At 47.7% G+C, this 23,853-nt stretch overlaps 1 protein-coding gene across 1 annotated transcript in view; it reads right to left on the bottom strand.

Moving 5' to 3' along the window:
• Positions 1 to 23,853, bottom strand: part of USP34 (ubiquitin specific peptidase 34) — a 3,618,222-nt gene that overhangs the window by 90,971 nt on the left and 3,503,398 nt on the right. Inside the window, exons 76-77 of the mRNA XM_069608012.1 lie at positions 3,621 to 3,761; positions 3,395 to 3,538 (exon numbers count right to left, since the gene is read on the bottom strand). Of these exons, the coding sequence (XP_069464113.1) occupies positions 3,395 to 3,538; positions 3,621 to 3,761 (285 nt within the window). The remainder of the gene's footprint in view (positions 1 to 3,394; positions 3,539 to 3,620; positions 3,762 to 23,853) is intronic.

Here is a 23,853-nt window from a genome sequence, read left to right as displayed (position 1 = left end):
GGAGAATGATGAGACCTGTCAGGTCCAGCTTCAGAATTCCTGCAGGAATGACGATAGCCCACCAGACCCCTAAGCCTGCCGGCCCAACAATCTTTGAGTAACAACTATCAAGCTGGCAAACCCAAGGGGAAAGGGTAAGTGGAGAAAATAAACTCAGGTTTCTTCTAACCCCTGGTCTTCAGAACCTGACCTCTTCACGATTGGATTGCACTGAAGATGACCTAAAAGATAATCACAAACACATTACTAAATTGTCTCCAACTTCTCTACCTTTTCTTGTATTAAATTTCCCAACCTCCCCTTCATACCCGCTGCCTATGCTTCTTTAGCTGATAGGCCTTTAAGATGTTGAGGCCTGAAGTGATGCTTGTTCTCAGTTAAAGTCTTTAACATTAATTGCTACTTTGTATCTTTAACTGCTTTCAATTTCTTCTAACTTCCAAACTAAGAGTGCTTTTTCACAGCTAAAGTCTTTTAAAAATACCTTCTGCTTTGCATCCTTTTTCCGCTTCCGATTCTTATTTAAATATCCTCACTAGGAACTCTCTTCCTTATAACGTATTTAAAACGAGACAATGGTCTCTTACCTCAGTGAAAACAACTTGTCAGTGCTTTTCTAGAAATCTGTACTTTCAACATTGCGTGGTTCTGCGCTTTTCTACGTGAGTTAGTTTGCCCTTTAAACAAATAAGAACCTTCACCTGCAGCTGCATAGACAAAATTACAGTTCTGTTGCTACCGCGTTCAAAAGCCGCACAATCTCCTTTGAAGAAGACACTTCTACGCACATAGGTCCTTTTCTCGAATGCAATGCCCAACGGAAAACTTCTCGCGCATACAACAACGGTATGTGAAACGATACGAGATAACATGTATTAGAATGCTATTACTTTAAACCACAAAGGATTAGTGTGTTAGTCATAAAAGATGAATATCTCCTTGCAACCCCACCTCCCCCGCACTCCCAAGAAGAAGACAGAGAAGAAATGCAGTCAAAATTAAAATGTATGATGCCACAGAAATTTCTCCCATACAAAGAGGAAGAAAGGTCAGACCCTTCCAGGCTCAAAGCCCAAGGGAATCAACCACTTTGAGAACTGTGTCATGATATATTCCAAACAGCCCCTTAGCAAGAACCATACTAAGCATGGGAGAGGAGACATCTAAGGGGCGAAGGAAGGTTTCCCAAAGGCATTATTGTAAACTAGGGATGAACATCAGAAAACCAGAGGAGAACAATGAACCAGTCAGTAACAGCATAATGCAAAAGTATGCAACAAAGGCAGGTGTCATGGGGGGACTCTGTCTCCCAGGAAAGCCAAGCTCACAGTACAAGAGTTGTGTACTATCTGGAGGCAGTACAGGGTGGGCGGCACAAAATATCTGTACAGGCCAATGTCACTCTCTGAGAGATAGGCCTACACTTTGAAGATCAGGGGTATAGAAAAGTAGCACCTTCCTTTTCAGAAAGACCAGTCCTCCTCCTATCCCCAAGGTCCATGACAAAATAAAGTAGTACTAGAATAAAACCTTGTTATAGATTCGCAGGATACGTCAATACAGCTCCTTATCAAACCTCAAGCTAGGGGTTCATCAAACTATGGAGACCCTCAAGGAGGCTCCATACTCCATAACCCAGAGTTACAGTAAAGGAACCCTGTGCATTGCTGGCCAGCTATGTGACATACTCCTCTCCTCCAAGGGAATCTGTATTCTGTGAACATTCACTGCTTTGAAAAGAGGACGCTAAAGCAGCAGGAACTGTAGGAGAGCCACGGGCAGCCAGAGCAGCACATGAAGGCCGTATTTCCACCGATCTTAAGATGGCACCCAAAGTCTTTAAACCTCTGGCAACCAGAGACCAGCGACAGCTGGTGCTAATAGCATTATTACTACTGAGCCCATTTGGAGGCTCAGCATAAACTAATACAGGGATTACCCAATGCTGTACCCTGGGATAGCAGCCTCAGAAGACAAAGTCATATAAAACTGCGAGGCAAAAGGCAGCGTTTGACTTGGGACCAGGATGTGATCAGGATACCAAGAACATATATCATAGTGTAGCAACTGGAGCCAAGAGAGGATGAGACCAGAATATTCCAGCTGACATAGCTGAACATCCTGAGAAGACTGAGACACCTGGAAAAGTGTTTGATCATCAGAGAGCTGAGAGTTCTGAGGGTCTGGGGAGCCTTAGGATATCAAAATGTCTTGGACTGCTACCAAGTGACTTTTGCATTACATCCATCAAGAATGAGATCATCGCCATAAACATGAAGAATAAGGTATGTACTATATTCCTGAAGAGTGTGTAGGGCACTCGTTCCCTAAATTGTGAACTGGTAGCAACACCAATTTTAGTTATTTAGTTGTAGTTGCCCAAGGCGTTTAAACCACCATATTTTATTCTCACATGTTCTGCAGGTCGCCACAGTCATTTTGGAAATTGTGGTTTTACTAGTGGTACTAACCAATTGCTGATAGGCTATGGTCAGGCTTTGGGCTTCTGTGTAGAGTGGGATCTGAAACAATGCATACTCCTGGTTCCAGGAGGAAGCATACAGTTAACTGATGGTGTCTTCCTCTAAACCTGAGGACATATGAGTTCATTACAAATACTACTTGCTTGAAGATGGGTTGGAAATCTGATATTGGGCACTAAATGAACTGAAGTTTGGGACATGATTGCAAACATGCTTAAGGCTTTGCTAAAAACATTTTGAATTCCAGTGATGTAGCAGTGGATACCAGCCAGTGGCTCTGTTGGTTGGTTAACAAATTCTAAACAACGCGTTGCACATTTTCCTAGGAAGGATGTTTCTAACACTTGGGAGCGATTTTATTTCAAGAAATGACTAGAGTATTTTAAATGTAAAACCTTTTTTTAAAACTTAATTCAAATGCCCCTAATGTTTGGACAAAACAATACACATATATCATTTTGACAACTACAAGTTCCGAAATGCTCATTGAAGCAGATAGTTGAAGGTACTGGATTTCATTAAACAAAGAGTATACAAGATATTTTAAATACCAACTCTGATAACTGCGAAAACAGCTACTGCTATATTCTAAAAACTAGGCCGATAGGAACTCTTTCAGAAAAGAAAGAAATCACAATTTGAGGATCACTATTAAACTGAATGAAAATGCTTGCTTCCGAGGGCATATCTTAAAGTTACTTCTAAAATATATTAAACAGCTAAAACATATCCCTCAATAAAAACCACACCATTAATTGGGTAATGAAAAAAACCTGGACACAAGATCCATATTTTTGCAAAGGTCAGCATACATAAAGTCAATGGTGCATTAGTGCAGAAATAGCAGTCTGAGAATTAAGAGTGCTCAGTAGTTAGCATAGGAATTTCAAAATCTTTCGATGGTATATTACCCCATTTAAAGTAGTACTTGTCTTGGAGATTTCCACTCGGTTCGTAAAATCAGTTTCCAGATTTTGATACTGATTTATGAGATTGGTACTGAGGGTATTGATAAGACTGGTACAATTAGTTTCCGAAAACACTTGACCTTGAACCTGGAAAAATAAACATGCTATCAAAAAAACAAAATCACAAGAATGACCTGTATGATATGTACATTATATAATGCAAACTTACTTTCAGAAGAAATTGTGTCAAGAAGGTATAGACTGTATGATTGTTCAGGAAAAGCCTTTCATCCATTAGAATACATTTTATGTACTCTGCAAACACTGGATCTTCACATAGCAGCTTAATGCAGTTCTTGGACATGTTGGACTAATACAAAGTAGAGTAAGAAAAAGTTAAAACAGTTGCACTCACACATGTTATCATCATTGGAAGGCACAATCACGTGTGAAGTTGCCTAACATGCGCACGTAAAGATAGGGCTATAATGATATTGTTATATAAAAAATGGTTAAGATCACAACAATTGTGTGGGCTGCAATGCCATGGCAAGACCTTTACTCATGTCACCTTTCAAAAGCCTGTCACAACTGCAGCTATGCAGGATCCACAATCTTCTGAATCTTAAAAGTAATTTTTTCTTTGCAGTAGAGAGAGATGTTGAAAGAAGAATTAGACTACCTGTCACATACATTGAACATTCAGGGAGAAGAACTGCCAGCCTAAATGTTTTCCACAATTTTTAACCTTGCTGTTCCCCGTCTACTAGGACATTTAGGGGAACGTGGCATTTTCTCACATCTTTAAATAGATATAGGTAGATTAGGAGATCACTCGATGGAACTGTTTGTTAAAGTGGTTTCATTTTAGCAGCCGAAACACGTGTCAGCACAAGGGCGTTAATTAAAATGACACCACTTTAACAAACTGTTCTATTGAGTGATCTCCTAATTGGCGCAGTCTTAAGAAACCTCAACCTAGTAATCCTTAGCGGTTTCTGGCTATATCCGCTTTTCAGACAAGACGCGACAAACCAGAGTGTACAACTAGATAATAGTGTCTAACAACGACCAATCCATCTCAATAGGCCTAAAGAGAAGTCGCTGCCAGACCAGCTCTTTCCAAAGCCAGTTTTTCTGTTTTTTCTTTAAATATATAGTCACAATATTGGCTTGTATATCTGTAGGAATTTTTATCAGCTAAGTCTGTGTGTACTTCCAACATAGCAAGGATAAGGTTACAGTACCCATTAAGTAGAGCTGCCGCCCAGACTTTCCGTCCAGGTATAACTATAATCACTAATGTTCCTTTCACCGTTGGATGGTGCAATTAGGTATTAACTCTGATATGTGTATCTTCTGTGGGCCAGAACATAAGAATTTAGCAACTCTGAGTAGGCTTCAGTAAAGTGCCAACATTGAGATAGTGATGGTTGTATACTGCTAAATCCACAACCACCATTATTGTGTCCTATGTACCCAGAGGGTAGGGTGTGGTGTCCAGAGGGTAGGGTATGGTGTGAAAGAAAAAGCAGGCCAACAGGACTCCTTCTAAAGAAAGAGGCAAGTAGCCAGTGAGTTCAAACAATTTGGTCACATAAAAGAGCAGGAACCATACAAAACATTTGCATTTTTTAAACCAAAGCGAAGTTTCACAAGTATACTTCATCCCACTTTTTACAATGCACATATCTGGTAATAATCTGAGACATAAAAAGTGGCTTATGTTCTGAATGGAATATTTTCTTTAATATCTTGAATGGTTTGCCTCCTTATTCACCGCTCAAGCTATTCAAGTAGGTCTACCAAGACTAGTCCATAAAATATGTCACACTTACTACCGCATTACAAACTGCAGAGCTAACTGATCATTGCTCTGGAAAAGCATTGCAGCATATAGTTGTGGATGTCAGGGCCATGGGAATAAACGGGTAACTTTCTGAAATTGTTTTACGGCTGTTGCTCCATAGTGAAACAATGAGCCCAATTTGAAAAGAAAACTGACATGAACAAGCAGGAAATGTTCCAGAGAAAACAACATGAAGCCTGAAATCAAAAGAAGAAACAGTCACCCACTATGATAATGTTGGTTCTCTTAATCCTTGCACTCTTTGGTTAACAATTGTTCAGTGATTGCTTGCCCTGTGAGAAGGCCTAGAAAGCATCACTAAAACGGCTCCTGTCTCCTTAAGCGTTTTAGACATGAACTCTTCCCCGTTTACTGTGTCTGTGAGCTGGTTCTATAGTTTTTTTCATCTATACCAATCGGCATTGCTTGTGATGGTTTGGTGGATCAGTTCCTTGCAAAACCTGTGCAGGTCCTTTTGGTGGCAAGGAAACCGGTTCAGGTTAAAGTCTGCCAGAAAAATGGTACCATATATTGCCATTCTCAGGTTTTGGGTGGGCCTTTACCGTCTTTAATCCTTCAGCCCAAGAAAGCCTTGTGGGCTAGGAATAGCATTTTAGGTTACTCATGAAGAAGATAGTGTAGTACAAGTCACCAGGGATATGTAAGTAAATGGGACTTCACTTCAAACTCAAATATACATTGTTTATTATTTTATATCTAGTGTTATACTAGGTTAAAAGGCAATGCTTCCAGTAGTATTGCTGGTCCACCAAGGCTAAACATTCTTGAAGGCTCTGATGCGTGATACACTGCAAGACCTGACCAAGTGGTGCATATAAGAGTGAACAATGTGTCTGTTCTGAAAGCCCTCTCCCTTTTTTCCCTGACCCGCTTTTTTATTTTATCATTTCATTGTAGCACTAAGGACTTTCAAACATGCTTCAGTATAAAAGGACGACCAACTAGGGGGAAAATAAGTTACGTGCCCCAGGTAATGTTCTTTCTGATTGCTATGGTATTTCTTTCACAGCTTCTTTTATTTATTTTTTAGCGACATTTTGTATAGTTAACACAACATTCCCCCCACCGCTGCCCAACCCTTTTCCCTCTACCCCCCTTTCCCCGATCTGCTCCACCTTTGGCATATATAATATACACAGAGGTCTTTAGTTCTTATGGAGTATTTAAAGGCCTTAGGCAATGTCCAAAATCCGAATGTTCCGCGGGCACAGTTAAATCCGATAATCATCCCTCCGATATTCCAACAATATTCCCCAGTCTGTCATGAATTTTTTGTTGCCCCACTGAAGGTTATAGGTGACCCATTCCATAGCCAATATATGCCAAATTTTATTTAACCATTCAAGATGGATAGGAGCGGCCTCATCCTTCCAATTCTGGGCAATCACCAGTAAAGCAGCCAATGTCAATACCATGCATGCCTTGAAGCATGCCCTGCCTTATGGCACCAAGTCCTTTGTCCAAAGGCCCAGATGACATTCCTCAATCCCCATGGGTGTGACTATCCCCGCCACCACCTGCATTGTCAAGCATATTTGACCCCAGAAACATTTCAAGGCCGGACAAGACCACCAGATATGGTGCCAATCGCCCCGCCCCTTACATCTCCGCCAACAGTCCTGGGATGTCTCTGGCTACATAGATCTAAGCCTCTCCTGGGTATAATGCCACTGAGTGAGGGTTTTCTACCACATTTCAGATGGATCGAGTGAGCTTCGGAATATTACCCCATAATACCTCCCATTCCTCCTCTAATATTTGTCGATCCAGGGTTCGTTCCCACCTGCCCATATAAGACCAACTCTCCTGTGGACCTCCATCAGTTATTAATGCATACAATGCTGAAATAAGATGTGTATCCCCTGAATGAGACGTTATACATTTTTCAAGGGCAGCGAGTCTTCAGCCTGCAAGTAGTTTATTAAGGGGATGCACTACGTGATGCTGCAGCTGGTAATAACAAAGCCTGTGCCTTTCCATAAGGCCAAAATACTGTTTACACTGCTCAAAGGTTTTAACTTCCTGACCACATATCATATCCTTTAGCCTTAACCATCCCGCCTCCCCTCCATTTCCCAAAGGCTTGCACCTCCTTCCCTAGCGTAAACTGGGGATTCCCAGATAGTGGTGTGAATGAACCCGGGACTGTTGAAATATGCCTTTGTTTTACCACTTCATCCCACACCTCACCCGCAAGTGCAGTGATACACAATGCCTTCATACTAGGAGGCCTATCCTCCTTATCTAACTATAAAACAACATCTAATGGAATCTCTTACCACCGCTCTATCCATGGAAACCCAAAGTTTACTATTGTCCCCCGAGAGCCACTGTTTCAGCAGCCGCAACTGTGCCACTCAATAGTACTGTCTAAAATCAGGAACGGCCATTCCTCCCACATTCCTTGGGGCCATTAAAGTTTGCAGGGCCACCTACAGTCTCTTGCTACACCATATAAATGTAGATAATAGGAGATTGAGTGACTTTAAGGAATTCCCGGGCAGGGAAACGGGTCGGGCTTGAAAATAGTAAAGAAAATGTGGGAGGGTGTTGGGAAGGAGATGGTCCTATCCCACCCCCCCTTGCCTGTCCCACGGTGAATACATCACGTGTAGCCCAAGGAGGGGGAGAGACACCCACCCCCAAGGCACATCCCCGTATCATACGACATTTTGTAGGCGAATAACATACCTCATACCCCCGAGATCAGACGCAATTTTGTATTAAACCAGACACCATCTTTTTACTAGGCCTGAAAAATCATCCTTTAGTGAACTCCGCTCTCCCATTACCAGTACCTCGCACACAGTGCCCAAGACATGCCCACCCCAGCCAGCTCTGCACGAGCCTTGTTCTCACGGAAGTCCAGCCATTTATTGTTGCAATTGTTTAGTATCGTTTCCACAGAATGTGCTCTCTGTAGAGCGTGAGACGGAAGCAGGCCCCAGCACAAGTGCCCATCCATCTCCACTAAACTGCTCATGCCCTCTCAACCCCCACCCCGCCAGGCCAGGGCCCACCAGCCTCTGACCCTGACCCTAAAAGCAACACACGTCTGCTTATATATCATGAGGCACCAGGAAGGGCAGATTGCAGATCAAACCTCTGGGGTGGGCACCTGAGAGCTGGAACTGCACTATCAAAGGAGCCCTGAATGTGTAGGTCGGAATGCCCATATATTATTCCCTCTTTCTTTAGCACCCCCATTCCTGTGATTAAGTTTTGGCCAGTATTTGTGATTTGTTAGTTCCTGTTTAGCTTAGATAGTTAGCACTGTGACGCCTCGCTGCCCTGACCTTCACCGCGAAGATGAGCCCAGCTGACCACGTGCACCATGATCGACTGAGAAGCAGCAACCAAAGGAGCCTAGGCATCCCATATGGAGCTGGGTTTAGTATATGTCTCCAGCCAATCAAATATGCTGAAGTGTTACCTATACATGATATCATTTATGACGCTTGGTGCCTTTTTAATGTGCTGCCCGTGTATCTTTTGGCAGAACGCTCTCGGGCAGCAGAGTTCTTAGATGGCACTTTTTATTATATAAACTTAGTCATCCTTGCAACTCATCTCTTGGTCTCATTCCCTGACGGGGTGTGTTATCTTTATTTTTGAATTTTTTATGAGGACACGTGTATGAGTGCCTGCCTTCTATTGGTGACCCCCTTAGCTTGATTTCCTTGAGTCCCCCCGTACCACCGGCCAGATCCAGGGCTTCTCCGGCAAGTCAGCGCACACCTAGGGCTGACCAGTCCCCAAATATGCGTACGCAGAAGAAAAAGGTACTTGTGGGTTCCGGCTTTGCGAACACCCCGCTGCTCACTGGAGCCGGGTGCGGCCCCACAGAGAGGCCCAGACATTGTGGATAGACTGCAAACAGAGGCTCTTGGAAGAACACGGGCACACAAATATAAATTGCAAGGACAGACAAATGATGAGACTTGGGGAATATAGAGCAGTGTGATTGAAGGGAACATGCAAGAAGTGAATGCGAATGGAGTGTTTGGTTTGGTGAAATAAAGCACTTTTTTCCTTTTTATGTCCATTAGTCTTTTAATAGAGGAATAAGGAGAAAATACAGAAGAGATACGGGAACCTAGCTCTGAAAGGGGTTGGAGGGCGGCACCGCATTGCACTGTCTCGCCCAGTGCGGAGGATAAATATGGAGATAAAAGTAGGATCCCCATACAATTAGAGGGCTCAGGTATAAGTAGTGGTTATTGTTTTAGCTTGTTATTTTAGCTTATTATTTTCAGTGTTTCTTATAACATGCATAGGAAGGACCAGGAGGGGCAAACCTGATGTGAATGGTGAATAAGTGAGAAAGTGGAAATTGTCCTAAAAAAGGGCCATACGTTATATGTCCTTTGTTCCTTGTTTACCTTCCGATTTTTGTTGAATGCAAAAGTGTTTGATGTTTTGTTATACGTAGTTGTGTATTGTATTTTGACATTAGAAATAGAAGTTATGTAATTTTATTGATTGTTTGAAAAAAGAGGCCCAGGTATGACAGAGAAGGGAATGGGAAAAAAAGGGCCCTACAGATATTGGGGGAACCATACCCAAAAGGCGAAAGGTTCTTGGTCATGGGGATGGACACCCCACTATCCCATATTTGCATCTCCCCCTGTATAGTGAGCAAATTAGAAATTATAAGTTACTCACCGTAGTGACTAACGTACTCTTTGTCCATAGTCCCCTTTCCTCCATACTGTAGGGGCGTCCCTTCCAGAGGCGCGCAGGGGCGCGGCCCAGGGAGCATGCCCTGCCCTGACACTGCCCTCCGGCGCCACACCTCAGTCCCCATTGACGCATCAACAATAAATTTGACATTGCCTAATAACACCAGCATTATTAGGGGGGAGGTTGGTGGGACGTATGGAGGAAAGGGGACTATGGACTAAGAGTATGTTAGTCACTACGGTGAGTAACTTATAATTACTCTTATGTCCCGTCCCCTTTCCTCCATTATGTATGGGCGATTACAACTGATTGTAGCCCCAGGGAGGAGAGGAGACCCTCCTTAAGCAAATAGGTTCCTGAGAACCGCCTGTCCGAAAGCTGCATCGGATCTAGAGCCGGCATCCAAACAGTAATGCTTGCAGAAAGCCGAGGGAGAGGCCCAAGTGGCCACCCTGCTTATGACTTTCCAAGGGACATGGCGCTGGAATGCGATGGCCATTGCCTTGGCCCTGAATGCGTGGGCATGCATGTTGACCGGGAGCGGGCTGTGCTGGCCCTCGTACGCTTCCTTGATGGCAGAGAGCATCCAGCGGGATATGGAAGCCTTAGAGGCCTGATAGCCTGAGCCTCCAAAAGTGAAAGAGCGTCCAACTTGCGGAAGCCCTTCGCCCTGTCCAAGTAGAATTTTAGGGCACGCCTGACATCCAGGCCGTGCAGCACTCTCTGTGCTTCGTCCTTGGGATCAGGAAAGAACATAGGAAGGACTATTCCCTTGTTCAAGTGAAATGCAGATGGAACCTTCGGCAGAAATGCCGGGTGCGTCCGCATGACTACCTTGCCCTTGTGAAAGGTGGTATATGGTTCAGAGGCGACCAGCACCTGAATCTCGCTGACTCTGCGAGCCGAGGTAAGACCGACTAGTAAGGCTGTCTTGTTGGCAGACCCATTGGCTCAAATGGTTTGTGTGCCAGGACGCCCAAGACTATGTTAAGGTCCCACACCGGTTGCGGTCTCTTGACGGGCGGGTAGAGACCAGTCAGATGCTTCTTGACGATAGGGTTGGAGGAGGAAAACATTCTTTCCTCCGAGTTCCTATAAGCCCTAATGGCTGTAAGGAATGTACGGCAGGTGTTGACTTGTACGCTCGAATGAGCGAGGTGCTCCGAAAAGGAGAGCATGTCGTCCAACTTGCAGGCCAAGGGGTCAATTCCCTTGGATTCTGCCTAGTTGCAGAATCTGGTCTATTTGCTTTTGTACTGGGTCCTGGTGGCTTTGCTCCTGGTGCCCTGTATGATCTCCAGATTGGCCTGTGAGAGGCTAAAGTGCCGAAGCGTTACCTGCTCAGGTACCACGCTGTGAGGGCTAGTTTCCCTGGCGCGGTAGGAGGATTCTGCCCCCCTGCTGTGCCAGATGATGTATTGGGACGTCGGGTGGTGTATCGGGGGCACCTCGGAGAGGCTCAGTAGTTCCAAAGTCCATGGCCTGGCCGGCCACCATGGAGCTATTAGAATGATGCAGAGTCGTGAGACTCCTTGATCTTGCAAATTACCCTGTGGATCAGGGGAGTAGGCGGAAAGGCTTAGGGTTTCATGCCGGTCCACTGGAGGTGAAATGTGTCGCCCAGAGAGCCGGTCTCCTGACCCTGCCAGGATGCAAACTGGGGTCACTTCTTGTTGTGCCCGGGGGCAAAGAGATCCACTTGGGGATGACCCCACCTGTTGAAGATCTCCTGAATAACGAGGTTGTTTAGCTGCCACTCGTAATTGTCCGCTCCCAGCCTGCTGAGCCTGTCCGCCTCCAGGTTGGATTCCCCCGGGAGGTGGACTGCCGAGAGGTAAATGTCATTTTCTAGGGCCCATTCCCACATGCTGATCGCCAGCCTGCACAGAGGAGGTGATCTGGTGCCTCCATCCTTGTTGATGTAGTACATGCTTGTCGAGTTGTCTGTCTGGATGAGGACAACCTTTCCTTTGAGCAGTAGTAGGAATGCTCTGAGCGCTAGTCACATGGCGTTCAGCTCCAACCAATTGATGTGGTATTCCTGCTCCTGCCGAGTCCAGGTGCCGTGGACTGAGAGATCGTCCAGGGCGGCTCCCCAGCCCTAGAGCGAATAGTCTACGGTGATGGTAGCCTGCGGGGAGGGCGACTGAAAGGGCTTGCCCGTCCGTAGGTTGCAGTCTTAGACCACCATGTTAGGTCCAGGTGGAGAGATGGAGGAACGTTGATCATCTCGGATTGCGAGCCCCGCTTCTGATTCCATGAGGGCGCGAAGTGCAGCTGAATCCTTCTCATCCGTGGTCTTGTGTGCGGCATGGCTAACAGGACCGCCGCTAGTAGACCCAGGAGATGTTGGTACCACCATGCCGAGGTCCCTTATCTGCTTAGGAAGTGGCCCTTTTGATGGCCGAGATTTTGTCTTTCGACGGGAAGACCCTCTCGGAGCATGTGTGCCAGGAATGTCAGTCTGCATTGGGAGCAGCTGTGACTTCTTGAGGTTGAGCGAGAAGCCCAGGTCGTGCAGTGCATTTATAAGGGCATGGGAAGAGTGGTGAACCACTTCCGGAGATGTAGCCCTGACGAGCCAGTCGTCGAGGTATGGGTAGATGTGGAGACCCTCCTCTCAGAGAAGGGCCTTTACAGCGTTCATGAGTCTGGTAAAGACCCTTGGGGCCAAGTTGAGGCCAAATGGAAGGACTTTGTATTGGAAATGGTAGCCCATGATCCTGAACCGTAGGAAAGAACGATGGGGCTGCCAAATCGGGACGTGTAGGTACGCGTCCTTCAGGTCCATGGAGCACATACAGTCTCCCTTGTCCAATGTCTCCGCTATAAAAGCTGGTGTAACAATCCTGAATTTTTGTAGGAGTAGGGAGAGGTTGAGGGTGGAAAGGTCCAGCACAACTCTCATGCCCACCTGGTTCTTCTTCTGGAGTAGAAGTTAAAGTCTCGCTGGGATGCTGGGACTCCCTCCACTGCCTGGCTCTCTACGAGCGACCGGATCTCTGCCAAAAGAGTTGCTGTCCCAACCTGTGGGAGTGGCGGGGAGGGGAGGAGAGGCTAGGATAGGAAGGCGGTAGCCCATGGATACTACGGAGAGGATCCAGGAGTCCACGAAATACTGGTGCCAGAATTGTGCATGGAGAGCAAGCCTACCCCCCACCGGAGACACGTGGACCCGAAGGGGCGTGTCATGTCTTCTTTCCCTCAAAGGCTGAGGAGGGGGACTGGAAAAAGCCCTTACCCACCCCCCCTTTTTATTGTTTGCGCCAGTTCCGAGACGGTGAGCGGTCCGGCTGCCTGGATATGCATTCCTGGAAGCCGCGGAACGCTCCATATGAACGACCTTTTTCCAAGCGTTGCTGAGATTGGGTGTACGATTTGGGTGTGGTCTTTGTAAGAATGGATAAAGACTTCGCCGTTTGTGAGCTGCTGTTCTTTTTGCCCGGCTCTTCGTCCGTAGAGGAGTGGAAGAGGCCCCCCCCTCGAACGGTAGATCTAGAATGCGCTCCTGGACGTCAGGGCTGTTCTTCTCATGTCCGTGGCAATGCAGATGGCACGGCTAGAGGTATCGATATGAGCCACTGTGGATTCCATGAGGTCATGTGCCAATAGCTTGGCTTCCGCTAGCCCCGCCTTAAAGTGTGCTTGGCAATGGGTGGGGAGTTCCGGGAGGAGGTCCGCAATTTCCTGCCATAACCGTTGGTTGGCAGCAGCCAGCATGGCATCTGCGTTGGCCTGACGCAGGTGCAAGGAGGCGTTGGAGTAGATCTTTTTGCCGTACGCCTCCAAGATCTCCTCCTCCTTGCCTAGTAGCGCGGCAGAGGAGGAGGCTGAGGATAACTGAGGCTTGGAGTATAGTGATTGCTGCAGCAATCCCTGAGGAGTGTGGCTGAGGATGGGTCGAGAGCAAGAGTGTATCCCCCCCCCATCTGCCTATACTTGGTGTCCAGGCGTCGATTGACCGGCTGGACTGAGTGGGGCTTGAGCCAACCCTTCTTGGCCAGGGAGACTACATCGGATTGCAGTGGAATCCCTGTGTTGGCAGAGGGGCGTCTTGTGGGAACTTCAGCCAGAGCCCCCTCTGCCGGCTGTTCGACCTCTGGTTGGGTGAGGCCCAGGTACTCCACCAGGTCAGCAAGACGTTCATGGAAGGCCCTGGCTGAGGATGGCATGTCCGTATCCTCCTCCTCGTCCGTATCCTGTGGATCTGGAGGGTCTTGTGGAGAAGGAGGGGTAGATGGCGCAGGAGGCTGGGGTACAGGGACCGCAGCCGGAGGCTGAGGAGGCGGCAGAGGTTGCAGAGTTGGCTGCACCAGGGCCTGAGGGCCCGATGAAGGCGTCTGCAGTGCCTCTAGCATGGCGGGATCACTTCCCTGACAGCGTCTTTGATGATAACCCCCATCTGAGGAGACCTCATGAGTCCGAGAAACTTCTCGAAGAGCACCTCCTCAGTGGCCAAAGAGGTTGCAGGGGGTACCGACAGGGTAACGGGGGCCTGCTGGGGTCGCTGCATACCCTGTCCATATGGATGCAAAGGAAAGTTGCCCTGTGCAAATGAAGGGTAGACTGTAGGCCACGTACCTGGCTGAGGCCAGTCCCACCTTGACACTTGTTCTTCGCCGAATTTGTGCAATGGCAATGGACGGGTGCCCCGTTCTGGCGCTGCAGACATTTTTTTGGGCTGCCTGCCACGTGCCTGCAACGTGTTGCTCAGCCCACTGGGCCCGGCCTCGTCCAAGACTCTTGCGTGTGGATCACGAGGCCTACCCTGCTCCTCGGGTCTCAGCCTGGTAGGTGTAAAACCCTCGACCCGGGGGTCGGTAGAGCTGCATTTAGGCGTCCCCTCAGACATATTGCCGGTAATAGGGCATAGCCCCTCTGAAGTATTGCCGGTTTTAGGGCGTAGTCCCTCGGCCATTGAGCCGGTTAAAGGGCGTAGCCCCTAGGGTGTAGCCCGGGTACAAGAACCTTCCGGTCCCTCGACACTGCGCCCGGGAGGATCCGAGGACCATGCCGGTAGAAGGACCTTCCCAGGACCTCCCACGCGCAAGAGTCACTGGGAAGGAGTCTCCCTTGTGAGGTGTGCTGGAAAATATTGGCCCTACCTTGGGCCTGGTTCGATGTTTCACAAAGTTCTTGAGATCCTCTGGAGGCGACCTCTGGAAGAGCTCCCTCCACCTGGCTAGTCTGTTCTTCAGTGCCTTCGAGGACAGCGAGTCACACGCCGAACAGGATTGCCAACCGTGGTCTGGGGCCATGGCAACGTAGGCAGAGGGCGTGGGGGTCTGAAGTTGGTTAGAGCCCATTGCAGAATGGACACCTGCTGAACCTGTAGAAGTCGACATGCGCTGGGAAGGAGCGTGACGCCTGAGGGCCAAGTACCTGAATGATAGATTAGCAAAGAGAAGAAGTATCTGTGTGTGCAATTACATGGCCGAGGCCAAACCCAGGAGTGTTGGTGAATTCGGCCTGTTCCCGTCAACGCGGAAAAGGGGACTGAGGTGTGGCGCCAGAGGGCGGAGTCAGGGCACCGCATGCTTCCTGGGCTGCGCCCCCGCGTGCCTCTAAATTTAAAGGGGAAGAAGGTTTTTTCTGGTGAAAAAGGTTCCATCTCCCGTCCCTTGGAAGGGACGTCCATACAGTATGGAGGAAAGGGGACGGGAGATAAGAGTAAATACCACGGGCAATGGGTAACAGAAACAAAGGGAGAGGGGTTGTTGCACGTCTGGCCGGAAGATGGGTCTTTTGATAAGGGAACATTAGAGCAGCTGTCCACGTACTTAACAGCAAAATACAAAGGGAAGCAACTTCAAAACAGAAGGGAGGTGTTAGATATGTGGAGGATGTTCGAAGAAACCCCTACAACAAATAAGAGGGAGAAAGGTTCAGAAGTGCCAGCAGTAACAACGGGAGATGAGGGGGAAAGGGAGAAGGGCGAGGAGGAACCCAAGAAAATCTATCCATTGTTCACAAGATCGTGGAGGCGTATATAAATCCTACGTATGTATCAGGGGGAAGTGTGCCAACCACACCAAGTACTGCCCCACCCCCACCAGAGTAAGCACCCAAGATCTTGAGGTGGCATTAACCTCCACCCATACAGAATTGGCTCCATTACGTGTGATGCAGCACCAGGATCGGGGGACGGGCCCTAACCTCCCAGGGGGACCCTTCCCATACCAGAAGATGAATGGATATCAGAAGACTTCCTTTTCAGGAATGATAGTGCGCCCATAAGGGCAGTACGAGTAGACCGGGAAGGGGAAACTGATAGTTTTGCGTATGACACTGTGGCCTCGGTGAGGGATGAGGAGTATTGAAGTGACTTTGACGAACCGGAAGAAGGTGCAATGGTGCAGTGTGCCATCCCTAGAGTGGGAGAGACATGGGAGGGGAGGCTCCGAAATAAAATGGGAAGGATGGCTCTAGCGAAAAAGAAAGGAAAAGGGGTGAAAGGCGGGAAGGTGAAAGTAAAACTACAGATGCCTCTTATTCATAAGGGGGCAGGGAAACCTCACTATGTCCCCTCGACACAGATGGACAAAAACAAACTCCTTACGTCCCTTCCCCCCACTTACGGCAGGCGCTGGAAAATGCATCTACGCCTTTGAGAAAAACACTGCAGGTGTGCCCCTTGCCATAGGAGATATTAAAAGCCTTTTGGTATCCACAGTGAGTGATCAGGCAGACTCGGTGTGGGTGAAAGCAGGCTTCCCGGGTGTGACCATAAGTAACGACACTCATATTGGGGCATCATTTAATAATGTCCGGGCACGGGTAGGGGATGCACTGTGGAGAACCTTCTGCGACACCCCCGACTTACATTCCATAATGCAATGCACCATGGGGGATGAGGAAGATGCTCCACAGTTCATTCTCCAGGTACAGGAGATGCGGCGCGCGGAGACTGGCACCGCATGGAACCAGTCTACCCTATTGTATTTCTTCAGTAAGCGAGGCATCTCAAAGGAAGTACAGAAGGCTCTCGACAAGATAGCAGGGATAGAAACCAAGGGCTGGCCTGAGATTCAGAGCATTATAGTACACCAGTGTAGGAGGATCAAAGAAAGGGAAAGGGAAACAATTCAGAGGAGATCAGCTGAAGAAGCGAAACTAGTGCAGACGAAGTTGGTGGTCACAGCAGTAACAGCAGGACTGCCCTCAGAGCAGCTGGGAGAGGAGGGGGTGTCTCGGTGGCCATACAGGCAAGGATGGCCGTGGTATGGACAGACAACAGACAGGAGCAGTGGGGAGGAGAGCAACAATACATGGGACACCAGTGGCAAGGAAGGCCTGCAACAAGAGGATGAGGTGGGTTACGGGGACAGAGGGGATGGGGATACGGGGCACAAGGGCCAAGAGGAGGGAACCCAGGGCAATGCTGGTCATGTGGGAGGTGGTTTCACTTCTCACGAAGAGTGCCGCAGCAGACAGGGAGGAAGCTATCAATACAACCAACCTTACTACAACCCACCAAAGTATGGACACCCTCATCCAGGGAGCCCACACGGACTCCCACAAGGGTCTTATGAGCAACACTCGCAATATCCACAGCAATCCCCTCCGCCACCTGGGTAAAACACACTCCACCACCCCACCCATACCATGAAAGCACAGCAATGTTGCCCCAACCAGCTGGCCCAACAGAACAACAACCCTTTCGCAACCACCCCGAACAGTGCGCCAGCCCCCTACCAAGGGGCGTGCATGCTCAGTGAAAATATTTTCTCTTTCCTGGGGATAGACATTCACCCCGACTAGGACAGCCCACAGAGAGCACTTGCATTTCTAGACCTATCCACTACCTTGCATCCAGAAGAGGAACCACTGGTGGGGGCAGAGATAGGGAACAAACAGTTCATCTTTATGGTGGACTCGGGGGCAGAGAAATCATGCATATGTGAAGGTGATTTCCCGTTATCTGGCCAAACTCTCAAAATGCAAGGGTTCTCTGGGTCTGTAGTCACGGTTCCTTATACAGAAGATTTGAACTTCAAGTTAGAGGGAAAACAGTGCAAGCATACTTACTCTACTATGAAAGGTCCCGTCAATTGCTAGGATGAGATTTACTCAGCAAGCTAAACATGACCATGTCATTTACCGACAGAGGGATTGTTTGCTCCACCTCAGGAATGTGCTCCCTTAGAGCAATGCCGTTGATAAACACCATGGCAAATGAGCTACAGGTGAGGGGAGTACCAGTAAACCCCAACATGTTGGTGTACGGGATCAGGGTTCTGGCTAGAGCAGGGCCCGAGCTCACAAGAAAAGAATGGAGAGTGCCCTCAGATTTTATGTTCCGCCCTGTAGATGCCCCCAAAAATGGTTGCTGGCACAATACTGCCTTTAGATCTAGAAGGGGTGCAAGTATCTGCAAGGAGGATAGTGTCAATAGAGCTGGACATGCATGGATGTGAATGGCGCACAGTGTTGTGCATTGACCCAAATATACCATTGCGTGAGCTAACTGGCGAAGAGTTGTTTGCTGACGACAATGACGGGGAAATTATTTTATAAATGAGTATCCCCTGCGAAGTGATGGTACAGTACAGAAAAGTACCAAGCCCCCTCATGGCTGTCGTCAGCGCACCACATTCTTACTATGACACCGATATGCAACAAGTGCCCCTTTCCTCTAGACCATCAACCCCCATAATGTGGGTCTATTGAGGGAAGTGTCCGCTGTAAAAATAACTTTAAAGCCAGGAGCAATATTACCCAGGGTCAAGCAGTACCAACTGTCCAGGGAAGCTGAGGAAGGGATTAAAGAGAGTGCACTCCTTCAGCAAGGGATAATTGTCGCCTCAAATTCACCATGCAACACGGCTGTTTACACTATTAAGAAAGCAACGGGGGGCGTGGCTTCAGATACAGGACCTCCGCCCACATAATGATATTGTCCAAAAGGAATTCCCTCTTGTTCCGAATCCTGCTTATATTTTGTGTAGTATTCCGAAGCAGGCCATGCATTTCACTGTGGTTGATTTAAAGAACGTCTGCTTCTCAGTGCCCCGCGATCCAGGCTCACAGTATTTTACAGCATTCACACTGGGCGGGAGGAGATATGAACACCATCGACTGCCCCAGGGGTACTGTGAGAGCCCAAGTATTTTCAACAGGATGTTGCACGAAGACCTCAGCAATATTCAAGTCCCGAGCACCATCATTCAGTACTTAGATGGCCTCCTAGTTTGCAGTGAAAGTGAAGAAAGTTGTCGAAGAGATTCTATTGTCTTCCTCCAGTTACTCACCCAAAAGGGGTATAAGGTAGAGAAGAAAAAATTGCAATACTGTTTGGCTGAGGTTCTGTACTTGGGCCATTTGATTTCAAAAGATGGCAAAGGAATAATACCTGACAGGGCAGGAACAGTGCGCGCCTCAGCCAGACCACACACAGTAAAGGACATGCAAGTTCCTCGGAATCTGCAATTACTGCAGGGCATGGATACTAGATTATGCTGCCTGCACAAGGACCCTCTTGCGGGGTCTAAAAGAAGCAAAGAAAGACAAGACACATATAGCTTGGACAGAAGAGATGCAAACAGCATTCAACAGTTTAAAGGAATTGATTAGCACGGCCCCAGTTCTAGCCACACCTGATTACGAACAGGAATTTAATTTGTTCTTGCACTCAAATGGGCCCTAATGACAGCTGTGTTGACACAAAAAACCTCCATAGGTCACAAACCTCTAGCATATTGCAGTGGCACACTTGATTTAGTAATACAGGATCACTTTGCATGCGAACAGGGCCTCGCAGTTGCCGCCTATGCTATTGAAAATAGCTCAACTATTGTCACGGGGTGTTCTGTCACCCTGTACATGGAACACTCCCTATTCGCCCTACTTCAAAGATCGAAATCCACCCTCACCACACAAAGGGCATTGGCCTATAAGATCATCCTCTCAAGCCGCAATATTCATGTAGTGAGATGTAAATCTCTAAACCCAGCCACGTTCCTCACAGAGCCCTGTGCTGTCCAAGATATGCAGGAACACGATTGTGCCACATATGAGGGAGAAGGAGATGATATTCCTATAGCAAGGGAAAATGTACTATAGGAATGAGAAGTGTTCTTTGTAGATGGATCAGCATCCATTTGCCAAGAAACAGGTGAAAAGCATGTCGGGGCAGCAGTAGTAAGAATGAAAGTAGGAGAATATGAAGTACTGGTTAAGAAACACCTGCCAATGCATTACTGCGCCCAAGCAGCAGAACTCATAACATTAATTGAGGCTCTCCATGCAGCAAAAGGATGTGCAGTGACAATCTATTCAGATTCGGCATACGTAACCACCACGGTACATACTGGACTATCTAGATGGAGAAGTAGGGGGTTCAGGAGAGCAGATGGGTCACCAGTACAGCATGCAGAATTATTGAATACATTAATTGAAGCACTTGCAGAGCCATCTGTAGTAGCCGTAGTTAAATTCCAGGCCCATACACATAATGAGGACGAAATCTATTTTTTTAAATTTGTTTATGGTTTAATATAAACCTTTACAAAATGTAATCAAATTTACATTTTAGTATACATTTTCCTATTAATCAAAGCAAATTAATCCTAAATCAATGTACTTAAATTACAAAATGTACAGTGGCTGTCTGAGTCCTTTTTCCTCTTGCCAAGAGTATAAAATTCCATAGTTCTTCTGAAGTCATTATAAGACGATTCATAAACAAATATTTAAAGTATAAGATCCTTTTGCCACTCAATTTCGGACACTCGCTTACCAAATGTTGAAGAGTTTCTACTGCAGAACAGCCACAATTATATCTACAACTACTGACCATAGAATCCATTTGTTTCCGACTTACTTTTATTTCTCTGGTATACAATATATTTAGGCAGAAACATAAAATAGTCTGTAATCAGCATAAGGGCTTTAAGCAGATAGCGTTCTGTCTTGTTCAGGTTGTTGTCAATAATAATGGCAGTATGACCACATTTATATCTTTTTGCTAGAGTAGAAGTTGTAGTCCAATCACACCAAAAAACCTTCTTTTTAGCACGGGCAGGATTGAGAAGAAGCAGTTCTTCACTAATATCTGTTTCGTCAAAAATCAGTTTTATTATGTCCCTCCAGGTCCGAGCAACTGTCTGTTCTGTTTTTTTAAAATACTCAGCAAGTGTAGACAAGACAGATGGACAGTTCTCCTGTTCTAAGAGTCTCCTGTACATCAAGCAAATCCTCCACTTATACATTCCCTGCAAAGAGGGTAAACCCAATTTGTAGCACAATTGGGTCATCGGAACTGATATAGGCATTTTAAGAACAGACTTCCAATTTTCACCCACTGATCTTGTGTATCTATCTTACTCTCAGAACCATTTAAAAATATAGGTACAGCTTTTTTCACATATTAAGTGATAGCTGGGTTGGTTGAGAACTTGCCATATTTATAAAACAGGATTCTGGTTTGTGATATGGCATGGCTTGTTTTTGCACGAATATCATCTTTGTAATGTTGATCATTTTTAGAATTACTGATGTTAATTCCTACATAGTTGTAGACCTTGACCTCTTCCAGAGGTTTAGCTTCCAAGTGCCATTTACTGTTTTTCCTCATCTTTGCTCTATTCCTCTGATGTATAGTTAAAATTTTAGTTTTCTGGGTGTTTATTGCCAGATCATTTCTGTAGGTGTAGTCTTTTAAGGTATTCAGAAGCTTTTGAAGACCAAGTGGACTTTGAGACATTAAAATCAGATCATCTGCATAAAACAGAGCTCTGATTTTAACTGTTCCTATGCGGGGGCGTGGCTGGGAAGCCATGTGAAAGGACGTGTCTGTACGGGGGCTCCCGCAGATCCGCACATTATCCGACTGAAAACCGTGCAAGGACCGATGTAATTTGGCTGAGACTGATATGGCTGCGTACATGAATCTCGGGTGCACGTGTGGACACATTTTGATACGGGCCTGCACCGTGAAAGCGCAACAAGAAGCTAAGAGAAGTCTTGGAGGCGAGAGTGCGATGAACGAGAAAATGGCCGCCGCCGCTTAACGAAGGAACAAAGGAGTGACTGATCTGGGCGCCTGACGATCGCACTGGAGCGTGGTGGTAGTGAAGGAGCATGACTCGGGTGCATCGTGGTCATTAAGGACACCCGGGCCCGCGAGGCCGACGGCGTGGACCTGGAAAGGGAGCAGGGCCTGGCCGAAGGTACTTTGTAACCGGACGTGCGAATAGCAGGGGAGCGTGCGGTGTGACCTGAAACTGTGCCCCTGACTCTTCATGGCCTAAAGTGCGCTTCAAAGGGTGAGACGCGACCTGGCCTAGCTAGGTAGTAGACAAGATGGCCGGGGGAGCCGGAGGACAAAGGAACTTCGTGTCGGAGATGTGGCGATAGCGAGGGGACACCCGAAGAGCGCACTGTGACACCCTGCCCCAGATCCGAGCGGGGATAGAAGGACGGGAGACATGTCTAATAAGCTCCTGAGAGCGAAGAACAAACAGCCCATGCTCGACGAATACGCTAAGATGCCGCCCGGCCCAGACGGAGCCAGAAGCAAAGATAAAACTCAGGCCAAGGAAATGGCCGCCGGGGGTGCGAACCAGGAGGTCCTCGCTGCGATCGCGGACCTGAAAGCGACCTGGGAGACTAAGCTCCAGCTCGCTGTGGCTGAACTGAAGACCGCAATGGAACTCCAGGTTGGGGCGGTGCAGGAGGACGTGAACCTCCTAAGGCAGGACGTGCGTGCTCTGGCAGAGCGCAAAGAGACTTTGGAAAAAGAAATGGGCCCTACCGCGGCGGACTGCGCCGTGCAAAAGCGTGAACTCCATGCCCTGATGCAACGTGTGGGCAATTTAGAGAGTAGGGCGGAGGAGGCGGAAGGACGCGCCCGGAGGAACAACATCCGTATCGTGGGCCTGCCGGAGGGAACGGAGGGCCATAATCCCACGGAATTTATCGAGAACATGCTACTGCAGGAGATCACAGGAGGCACCCTGTCGCAGGGTTTTGCGGTGGAGAGAGCGCACAGGGCCTTAACTAGGAAGCCACCGCCGGGAAACCCGCCCAGGCCGGTGATCGCCAAGATCCTTAATTACCGGGACCGGGAAAGGATCCTCGAACACTTCCGCAAGGGAGGCACAATACAACGAGGAGCGGCGAACATAACTGCCTATCCCGATTATACCCTGCAGGTACAGCGCAGTCGTATGAACTTTGGATCGGTAAAGAGGAGATTGCGGGAAGCGGGGTTTGAATACATGTTGCTCTATCCGGCCAAACTGAAGGTTTTCTTTAAGAGCAAGCTGCTGTTCTTTGACACTCCGGAGGATGCCATGGAGTGGCTGGATGCGCAAAACTGCCCTCAGGAGCCAGATGTTCAGACGGCTGGCGAAAAAAAGACGAGATAAGTAACGCTGTGGGCCCGGTCGGGTTACGAACATTGGGACTTGAATATAGTCATTGAACTCGCTGGAGAACATGTGCGCGTCAGTGGTTATGAAACATGGTCCGTGAGCACGGACATGGTTGCGAGGGAGAGGAGCCTCCAGAGGCCGCTCTTTACACCCCTTTTTTGTGTTTAGTTTAGTCACTGTTAGTGGGGTGACAACCTGTCGGGTTCTCTATTTGGGTTTCCCAGAGAGGACCGAACACAGGGATGCCTGAGATCCAGGGATGGAGCTGGGCAGTTGTTTGGGTTAGGGGTTTGGGGTGTTTTAGTTTTTGTATGAGCCTGGGAGTGAAATCGGGATTGGGTGTCTGCAAAGTGGGGAGGGATTGCCTCGGATGGGGGGAGGAAACTACTGATAGGCCATGGGGGACCTTAGGATATTAACGTGGAACGTTAGAGGGCTTAACAGTTATCTGAAGCGAAATAAAGTCATGTTGTATCCTAAGAGGCAAAAGATAGACGTAGCCCTGTTACAGGAGACGCATCTAAAGCGAGAGA

The sequence above is a fragment of the Ambystoma mexicanum genome, chromosome 4q, assembly GCF_040938575.1.
Source record: "Ambystoma mexicanum isolate Mex_15411 chromosome 4q, UKY_AmexF1_1, whole genome shotgun sequence".
In the NCBI taxonomy this organism is placed as follows: domain Eukaryota; kingdom Metazoa; phylum Chordata; class Amphibia; order Caudata; family Ambystomatidae; genus Ambystoma; species Ambystoma mexicanum.
This window is presented reverse-complemented; position numbering and strand designations above follow the sequence as displayed.